The sequence below is a fragment of the Puntigrus tetrazona genome, chromosome 25 (genome assembly GCF_018831695.1).
Source record: "Puntigrus tetrazona isolate hp1 chromosome 25, ASM1883169v1, whole genome shotgun sequence".
In the NCBI taxonomy this organism is placed as follows: domain Eukaryota; kingdom Metazoa; phylum Chordata; class Actinopteri; order Cypriniformes; family Cyprinidae; genus Puntigrus; species Puntigrus tetrazona.
The window spans coordinates 12,289,657-12,299,999 of NC_056723.1; the positions used below are offsets into that span (position 1 = coordinate 12,289,657).

The 10,343-nt window shown below is 37.0% G+C and overlaps 2 protein-coding genes across 5 annotated transcripts; one reads left to right on the forward strand and one right to left on the reverse strand.

The window, feature by feature from the left end:
* Window positions 1-6,124: 6,124 nt before the first annotated feature.
* On the forward strand, window positions 6,125-9,071 carry LOC122331328 (transmembrane protein 60-like). 4 transcript variants are annotated; one of them, XR_006248152.1, is made up of 4 exons: window positions 6,125-6,249; window positions 6,953-7,405; window positions 7,570-7,648; window positions 8,935-9,071. XR_006248152.1 is itself a non-coding variant. In XM_043228884.1 (3 exons), exon 2 carries the CDS (start codon window positions 6,990-6,992, stop codon window positions 7,392-7,394), a length of 405 nt encoding a protein of 134 aa, XP_043084819.1. In that variant the 5' UTR covers window positions 6,125-6,249; window positions 6,953-6,989; the 3' UTR covers window positions 7,395-7,405; window positions 7,570-8,006. The 4 variants fall into 4 exon arrangements, 2 of the variants coding, with proteins under 2 accessions (XP_043084819.1, XP_043084818.1); XR_006248151.1 differs by having other exon boundaries at window positions 6,953-7,648; XM_043228884.1 differs by lacking the exon at window positions 8,935-9,071 and having other exon boundaries at window positions 7,570-8,006.
* On the reverse strand, window positions 8,775-9,752 carry LOC122331284 (fibroleukin-like). The gene has a single exon (XM_043228855.1). The coding sequence runs from the start codon at window positions 9,387-9,389 to the stop codon at window positions 8,775-8,777; it is 615 nt and encodes a 204-aa protein (XP_043084790.1). The 5' UTR covers window positions 9,390-9,752.
* Between the last annotated feature and the right edge of the window lie 591 nt (window positions 9,753-10,343).

Here is a 10,343-nt window from a genome sequence, read left to right on the forward strand (position 1 = left end):
AAGATCTGCTGCTCAGATTGTCCTTTTGAAATATGTTCAAATGTTGACGGTTTACTTGGCTGAGTAATCTAAAAACAAACGGTCCTGTCCGCTTAGTCACTGACTTCAGTTTTGACGGTTTGCACCGCTGAGGTTTTCCGGCGTTTGTCCTCAGGTGAATTTTTAATGATGTTTCTTGTCAGAGCAAATGAATGTGTTTCTACTGAATCACATACTTCTTAGGTCTCTCGTTATTATTGTTTTACATCCATTACTCCAATACGCTTTTGGTTTTCTCCAGAGACCAGGACGAAAAATGCAAAGGATGGTTTTGGGCGAAACTATTAGGTCATATATCTCTAAGCAAATATTCTTGCTGGATGTTTCAGGCAATTGTTGTACATTTGTCAGCACAGACTCACACTACTCTTGACTTGATGTATTATGCAGCAAGATGTGTGTGTTTACGTGTGTATTTTTTTGCTTAATGTCCTTTCTTTTATATTAAATTCTAAATCTTTCCCAGAATTTAGATTGGATATTTAACGCTGAGAAGGCTTATAATGTTGTTGTTCAAGTATTTGGACTTCTAAAAATAATGACAAGACTCCAAAGCACTGATTGAAAGTTCAGGGGTCACAAAATCCCTCTGACTGTCTGAGGTCGTGTTTATTTTGCCTACAAAACACTGCAAAATGTCACACGGATTCGACACTCAGACATCCACCTAGTGGGCTTAAAGGGATAGTTCAGCCAAAATGAAAATTCTGTTCCAATTAGTTCAAAACCTCATCCGAACGTCATATGTAAAACCTGTGTGACAAACAACTCAAATCTATATAATAAAATACCATTTTATATATATATATATATATATATATATATATATATATATATATATAAGACACATATACTCACATGATGCATGTATAAATTTTCTTACACACACAGTGATGGGACCCAGTATGGTTTCTTCTCTAGAGCTTTTCTATAGCATCAGGACTCATACTGTGGTTCCTTTGCTATACTGTTAAACCCAAAGATTTGTGACTGCCTATATCTTTCCTCCTCTCTGCAGGTGAGTACATTATCAGCCCTTTAAGTCCCTCTCTAAACTCCTGCAGATATTTACAGAACCTCTCCAAATCAGGGGTTTTGGGAGCTTGTTGGATTCTCTCCCGTGTCCTTCCTGGCTAAAAGGAGGAAATGAGGTCCTTTTCTTCTAGCTAGAGATATATTGCTTTGTATTCACTAGATGAGGAAAGCATGTAATTTTTAGTTCTAGTTGCGCTTTGTTAAACAGTGGGCAGCTCATCAAAAGCTACTTTCCCCTTAAGAAATAGGACCTGTTTGTTTGACTTTTTATAGAGGGTTTCCCGTGGTAGTTCATAAGTTTGATGACTCTGGATCTCCACAGGTTTCTCTGGGTCTTGTTCCCACGCTGCCGGGCGCTCACATCATCTGGCCACCCAGTCGTGGGCAGCGGATTTGAGCCGACTGTCCCTCCAGAACGAAGACCGCTGTTAAACTGGCATGGAGCAGCAGAGGACGCAGCATGATGGATTGAATAAAGCGATAGCAGGTCAACCACGCCAACCTCATGTACAGTAAATGTAAATCATTTGTTATGGACTATAGAAATGTTCGTGTTATATCATGCTGGGCAAAAAATCAGAGCTCTTTTGTCAGGTCAATATCAATTCAGTGGTCAGATGACTTTATTATACTCTTTTTTTTTTAGTTTTTATTAATAAATTACAGTCATACAGATATCTGTCAAATGAATTATTTTTTGAAGGTCAGTTATTCATTTATATAATTTGTTATATAAATTGAATTTTTTTAAAATTTCAATATAAATATGTATTATACAAACTTAAGTAAATTACAATACTTGTATTGCATTAGCATTACAAAAGAAGCTTTAATATCTACTAGAATATCATGCCGTGAACACCGCTTTTCAAAACGCTGTAATTTCTGTGGTAAAAAAATACCCTTTTCTATTTCGTTTTTCTTGGTTTCATGGCACACAAAAAGATGCATTTTGTAATAAACAAATATGTCACAAATTTGTCCTCAATCCGTAATACGGCTTTCTCCAGTGAAAAAATGGTCTCACCTGAATCAGAGGAGAAATATGCACAGATTAAAACATAAACAGCTGTTAAAAATGTATAATCTATTATTTTACTGCACAAGATGAACTTGGATTACTTCTGGATTATTGTGACGTGTTTATCAGCTGTTGTTACTCTTCTTCTGGCGGCACCTTATTCACTGCAGAGCTTGTATTTAGTCTCACAAGTGATATAATGCTAAATCTGTTTTGATGAAGAAACAAACTCATCTACAGCTTAAATGGCCTTTTGGTGTGCAATTGTTAATTTAAACACATTATTGGAGTGAGTCAGTCTTTACATGGCAGCTATTTACAATTTCCATTTAACGCCATTACATTCAAGTCTAATGAAGCTTTTTCTTACGCTCTTCCCGATGTCATATCTGGCACATCCACCTGTTCTGTGCTGAAATATTTTCATATGCACAAATCCAATATGAAAGCACAAATGGCTGCAATTTTATATTAATCTCACGTTGCTCTCAAGATAGATTTGCGCTTAAATGCTGCTAGCTATGAATTTTCCGATTGCTCTAAGACAGGCTTCCTCAGGGGTCGAACATCATGCGCGACTAAACTCGATAGGATTTGAATGTGAGTGGGCCACAGGTCAATACGGATATTCGCACAAGGCTGTGATGAGTTCAATGGCTGTCAAACATAAATCAACACCGACAGCCCTAGGCTGAAGTACGCTGGGGAATTTTAGGATACTGCAGGAACCGGAGATACGTTGGAGCCGCATAAGCGGGGCCTGAAGAGCCTTGATTTGAAACGTGCGTATGGCGTGTGTACGATAGAAACGTGTTTTTTCGTCTGACACTGCATTCGCTTCCCATTCGGAGTAAATAAGATGTCTTGCATTGTGACGAAGCATGATTTCGATATCGCTTTAATCTTCTCGGAAGGACGCCGAACGAAGCGTGTCATAGCAGCTCTATTGCTGTTCCCACTTTAGCTCTTCAGAGGGGAAGCAATTTCTCATTGAACATGACAACCACATTATGCACTCCACAAGAGGAAATTGGAAGCCCCAAATTGAATTTCTACCTTACAGAATCGCAGAGATGTGCGCTTTGGATGTTGATGTAAATGCAAGCTGAATTCATGATCTTTACGCATGCGAAGATGTTTTAGAAGCGGAGACACTCGCGTGTAGGTCTTTGCTGTTTTTATGTTTCAGTTGGGGTTATGTTCCAGTACACTCCAGAACTCGGAAGAGATGTAACCGTTGAATAAGGTTATTTTTGTTGACTTAAAAGTGCCGTTAAACCGCTGATTTCACGTGGACTATTTTAATGATGTCTTTACAACCTTTCTGGGCCTTGGATTGCGCGTTGTTGTCTGAGGGTCGGAAAGCTCTCAGATTTCATCAAAAATATCTCAATTTGTCTTCCAAAGATGAACGAATGCTCCCTGCTGATTTAGAACGACATTAGGGTGAGTAATAATGACCGATTTTTTTCACTTTTGAGTAAATGTCTTTAAATCTTAAGAAAATTAAAGTAAAATTAAGATGGATGGGGACTATTTACTTTATTATATAAAAAGAACAGCTTGTTCACTTTGAAATACATATATAGTTTTCTACAGAAGAATTCGAATAATACAGGTTTGGAAACGACACGAGAGTAAATAATTTTTTTATTTTTTTTTAAAGGTGAACTGTCCCTTTAAATTCCCATTTTGTAGATATTGAATTTTGACATGTATGTTCAGGTTAGAATGCCAAATTAGTTTTATTATATATAAATATATATTTGTCACCCAAATATGCTACGCAAAACATAGACAAAGCCACAAAAAGCTCAGTTATGTGTGAGGCACATGGACACAGTTCCCACGGGAATATTTTTAATATCTACTGTGCAGCTGTGCTTGGCACATACAAAGGACTCTATCTTTACCTTAATTTGAAATATTATTCATATTCAAAGTCAACGCATAAAGTTGTGCCAGACTGAAGGAACAAATTATGTAAAGGCCAGATAAGGATAATCTTTTCTCAGCCCTCAGTGTCACCGTATGATGTCATTTAAAGTGATAACGGTTCTTTCAAACCAGGTAAGACTGCTGAAAACAGTTGTTTTGCTTAATAGTTTTGCAGAAACTACTGTGATATTACCATTAAATATTACTACTACTGATAATAATACTTCAGCAAGGATGCATTAAATTAACCAAAGTAACAGTCAAGACGAATTTCTTTCTGAACTTTTATTCATGAAAAAAATGGAATTTTTTTATATAAAGCAGTGCAACTTGTTTTTAGCAGCGATAATAAAAATGTTTCATGAGCAAATATATTATGACATTATTTGGGGATAGGGGATGCACGTAATGTTTTCACTTTACAGTGGATCTGTAGTTGTATATTAAATCAATGTGTAACTAGTATAGTTGGTTTTACTGTGGTTACTATTATGATAAATTTTCGGGAATGAGATAAATAAATGCATGTTGACATTTTGTCTAGAACTACAGTAACCGTAATGTTTACATACAGCACACAAAAACAAATCAATACATTGGAAACACTATGGCGTTAGAAGTAACTCAGATATTCTCATGTAAAAAGGTCATGTGTTTACGCCACTCGTGTGACTAAAAATGCATTACTACCGACACTATGATCCTGCTATAAATGCTATATATAGGCCTATACATAAAGACTATTTTATGCAGAACTGTGGTAAATCGTCAAGTAATGGAGCAGCAGACTATTCCAGGTGTTGGTGTGTGTGTGTGCGTGTGTGTGTGTGCGCGTGTCTGAAACACCTTGTGCATCCTCATAAAAGCTCTCTATTCAGTCGCATGTGGTGGCAACAGGCTGCAGAATCAGACTGACCCAATTAAAACAGCGTCCTCAGCTCAGGGCCTCAAGGCAGCTTGCAGTTGTGTGGTTTCACTGATAAGCAACACGGAGCAAAGAAGCCGCTGTATTATTACCTGGCTTTTGTGCTGACACCCCCTTAAGGCCTCAGTAATGGCAACCACAACAGGACATTTGCAAAGGGTAATAAGCTCATTAACCGATTCGGTACGGATGCGGCTTTTTGTGTGCTATCAGTGCACCCTGCACCTTCTTGTCTGGACCCTAAAGGCTGTTTTAGAAAGCAGGTAATTGTAATGGTATATTGCAAATTAGTGGATTCCGATGGTTATCTCAGGTGTGCAATCAACCTGAGAAAAATCTGAACATTTTCTTTCATCTTGAGGGTGAGAAACGTGTATACGTTTATGGCAGTTAAAGTGCAAGGGAAATGACAAATGTTGCTTTTACAGAGGTGTAAATGTGGGCAAAACTGAAGCAAAATATTGGGATAGTGATTCATGTTTATTCTCGGTTTTATCTTCAGAGCCTCGCTGTGAGGAGCAGTCATGAGCTAGTGGCTTAACAGCTGAAACTAATGAAACAGCGCCATCTTGAGGACGAATCAAGACGCCGGAGAGGTTTTTTGGTAACATTCTTACGTTTCAAACCAGTTTAAAAAAAACTTTTGAAGGGAAAATGAGATTAAAAACTGGCAGAACATTTTAGCTACCAGATGGATGTGCCAGCTAAAAAGGATAGTTCCCTGTAAATGAAATTAAAGTCATCATTTACTCACCCTTGTGTTGTTCTAGTGCCATATGCGCTTCTTTATTTTTCAAATTTAATTAAAATATACGTCGCACTTTTTATTATTATTTAATTTTTTATTTATTATTATTATTGATATTCCATCCGAGACGTGTCGTATAATCCAAGTGCTCTGTCGGTGTACAGTAGGATTTAGTGCAAAACAAACCTAAATCTAATATATTAATATAAATATCCTGACCGTTTGTGTACCGCTGCGCATTTATGAGAACTCAAAATTAATACAAACTAAATAAGTAAACGTGTATAAATATATGATCGTGAAAGACGCAATGAATATTAGATTCTTTGGTACAAAGTTAAATTGAATTGAACCGAGTTCGCCTGGCGGTTTAACGCGCTTCCTCCAGTCCGCTAGATGGCGCTGCGCGAACCTTAACTTAGTGCTTCAAGAGAAGTTGTTTTGAAATCGTCAGTGTTCAAATACACACCGACTAGAAAGGGACATCGGTTTTAATCGTTTACCCCTCTGACTAGAAGGCCTGCCGTGTTGTCTTGATCATCGGTAAGGTTTTCCGTCTGTATGTTTTCTACGCTTCCCGTCGATCTGGTTTCATAAACGCGCGAAGCAGTCCGGTCTGAATATGCTAGTTTTGTGCTAATGAATAGCTCTCTTATTTTAAGGATGTGTTGGGATGGAACGGTCAAGATAAAATAACAATAAATAAAATTAATGTTCGTTTATTATTGATACCGAACATTTGTGTGTCTTGCATGTTAAATACGGCTTGATGGATAACGTTAGTTAAATTAATATGGAGGCATTACTGTAACTAAAACAGTTCACATTTAAACAAATCTTATATGGCAGCGTGTTTAAATGAACGATTTAAGGTTCAACTGATGTTAAAACTAAGCCTTTTTTGAATACGCACGTCGTCTCAAACGCTCATAGTCAATATGCGACTATTTAGCCTAGTAAATAAATACAATGCAGTTTAAGTTAATACAGCAGCGTAACATCCAATGAAAAACTGATTAAACTGTCTATATTAGCTCTGTATACTATTTTTATGTATACTAATACAACGTTAATTGTGTAATCTGTTAGTACTAATGTTATTAATTCATCATAAATGCATTTATACCGTTGTGTTTTAAATGAAGCCTTATTTACAATATTACTATTAATAATATCTGACTAGTTGCATGGACTCGCTGGGTGGAATTAACTGATCGTATCACTTCCAATGTTTTCTCTCCTTCAGATCAACTAAATGCTGTGCCTTTAGGCCAGCGTTTCAAATGAACATGTCTCTTGCTCAGAGAGTCCTCCTGACATGGATCTTCACGCTTATATTCCTCATTATGCTGGTCCTGAAGTTGGACGGGAAGATATTATGGAACTGGTTCCTCATCTTCCTTCCTGTCTGGACCTTTGATCTTATTCTCCTCCTCATGCTCATTGTCAAAATGGCAGGCCGCTGCAAGCCAGGCTTCGACCCTCGCAACGGGGCGGAGAACTTGAAGAAGCGCGTGTGGTACCTCATGGCCATGCTGCTTAAACTGGCATTTTGTCTGACGCTCTGTGCCAAATTAGAGAACGTAATGAACATCTTGGTGAGCTCGGTTTGCATCCCTCTTTGGGCGCTGCTCATCGGAGCTATGGCCGAACTGGGCTACAACGTTTTCCACTTCAGAAGAGACTGAACATATGAACGGTATTCTTTGAAAGCCAGCAGAAGTCTTTACTGTGTTCTTCAGGAATAAAATCATCTTGAAAGTAGATGTTATTCATAAAGAAGGGAATATATATATATATAATGGACAATAAGAATGTACAGCTGTTTTGAGCTCTTTATCAGGAATTTCTTGCTTCTTTCAGGCTCAAGGGTGACTACGCTGAATAGACTACGTTTCATGTTCACAATGATGCAGGGAAGGTTACGTATTTTGGCTCAGTGGTGAGTTTCCACTCAGGTGACAGAAATGACTGATTGTGAATGTTGCTCAGAATATTTATTGCATTTTAGTGAGACACTGAGATCATTATTGGCATACCATAATGGACATTTGAAAAATAACCGTTAACGTGCTGCATACACACTGTTTGTTTAATCAGTACTGTAACACATGGTTTGCTTACGGGAAAGGCATATGTTCTACAATAATGGTGTATATTTATGAATCTGTGTTTCTTTATCATACACTTATGTTTTGCGTTGCAGAACTTACGTAATACATGTTTACAAAATGTGATTTTAATTTTCTCTTGTACAGAGTGTGTAAAAAAAGAAATAATAATAAAAAGTAATAACAGCATCCTTGTAATTAAAAGATACATATTTATTTTTCTTTGATAAGTATGAAGAAAATCATACACCCAAGCTTACAATTGAGCAACAATTACGCAGGGAGCAAAATACATATATTTGGAAGAAATGTAGTAATTTATTCTTTAGTTAATTTAAGTACTTTAAAAAAGGAGGATCATTATTTAACTGAAATTAATATTTCCTCTTTGAAAGAGTTGTCTGTCTTTTTGTGGTCTACATACATACACTGTTTGATGTTAACACGTAATAATTCAAAATAATAGAAAAGTGATAGAAAGAAAATTAAATAGTACAAAATTTCAGATGATATTATTCAAGCTGGTAAAATCCAGCTATTTGTTTAAAAAAAAAAAAACGGCATCTGTTATTCTGCAAATATCCATGTAAACGTAATCATGGATCAGCCCAGATTACAAGCATTTTATTGTTTGTAAGTAAAAAAAACAAACAAAATACAATATAACAGCTGAATCTGGAAAAAGCATGGTTTCATGTTTTACACACACCATTTTCAAAGAATCATGGGGCTCAGTTGTGTATCTATGTATTCTACTAATGCACATGTGTAGAGAAAAAAATCTACATAGAAACATTTATCAATGTTTATTCCAAGTTCTGACATCACACTTATGTATTCTATTAATAAAGCAAAAAAACACAAGAGTAGCTATATACTTAAGACACTTGCCTTTTTTTCTACCATCCATCTTTAACTTAACTTAGTGAGCAAGTTTTAGAATTGTTGGGTATAATACTACTTTGCATAGTTTTTAGGTCTTATCATCATTTTAACGGTCTTAAAAGACTGTCTATCATTGGTTGGGTAATATTCCATTGTAATGTTGTGCCACGTTCCCCAAAATATCCCATTGCGCACCCCTTTGTACTTTGATTGATAATATTTCCCATTTAAGTTTGCAGACATGCATGCGTCAAACCACCAGCCTGAGCTGTAATAGGCCCCACAGTTTCCAGAGGGATACTGGTCATTGTCTCTGTCCGGAGTGGTGAAGAGCTTCTGGTCGTGATCGTACTTCTTACTAAACTGCATGGCATTACCAGCTGTACCGGAGTAACCACCAATGGACAGGCGGTATTGTTGGCTTTCATTGGCCACATAAAAGTGGTCATAATGAGCGTATTCTTTGATACCCTCGAAGTCTTCGATTTCTATTCGCAATGACATGTTCTTCGCCTTTGTCAACAAGTGAATTTTGTCATTGCCGAGCCAAAACTCTCCTATTAGTGGACCGAATCCGTTTTTGTATTCATCCCATGTGCGATTGAAACTTGTGCTGCCATCAAAGCGATACTGTATCAAAGTCCAGCCCCCGCCAGAAGACTTCATGTCACAGAAAACAGGAAACATGCTGCTCTTTGTCTGCGGCGTTACTCTGTATACACCATTCCTTCGGGATTTCGCAATGTAATCAGCACAGTCTTGTGCAGGTCCTTTTTCTGTGGTCAATAAAAACTGTTATAGGTTACCTCATTCTTTGTTTATGAAAAATGCATTTACAATGTATAAACAGCCTAAATTTGCATGCTTAGAAACAGCATTTCTTTGCCATTGTCATCTCTCAACTAGAGAAGCTTTAAGGCACTTTTATTTGTAAAGCTACTTTGAAATCATATTTATTGTGGAAAGCGCAATATAAATAAATTCAATTGGGTTGAAATTGAAAAAATACACGTTCAGCTGAAAATCTGGATCGTATAAATCAGTAAACGATTGCAGAGCAAGATGATGCACCGAAATTGTTTTCTATCCATCTTCAAGTTATTAGACCCAAACAGCAAAGCTGCATTCGACAGACTACACTTAGGTTTCGTTTAAAAGATGTTAAGGTAAAAGCTGTTTTGCACATAGAAATTTGGATTCATCCATGGTTTCAAGAGTTTACATTGGGCCAAATTTCAAACTCCAGTCACTGTAGAAGTAAATTTAGCACATGGAACGGTGCTGAACCTCTGCTTACATTAATTATGCATTGCAAAAAAGACATTGCCTTTCAGCCGTTCGTTAAGCTCAACAAAGACTCAACATCCTGATACATCAGACAAAAGACGACGCCTACAGCTGGTCCTCTTCAGTAAAACCACAACATCTGCTACTCAGATGACAATCCATATCCACTTATCCTTGTTATGGAATCCTATCACACGATCAAGATAAAGTGCGGGGTCACAGAATATGTGTTAAAAGATACATTCATATTATATTATTTCATAGGAATGATTATCTGGGTAGATTGTACCTGATCTTACTTTTGGACATGTGTCCCTGTTTGCACTCTGCTAAAACTTTGGGTATAATCTATAC

What these genes read in the sequence shown, in the direction of transcription:
- LOC122331328 (XM_043228883.1), top strand. Translation starts at nt 6,990, where the DNA reads ATGAACATGTCTCTTGCTCAGAGAGTCCTCCTGACATGGATCTTCACG.
- LOC122331284 (XM_043228855.1), bottom strand. Translation starts at nt 9,389, where the DNA reads ATGTTTCCTGTTTTCTGTGACATGAAGTCTTCTGGCGGGGGCTGGACT.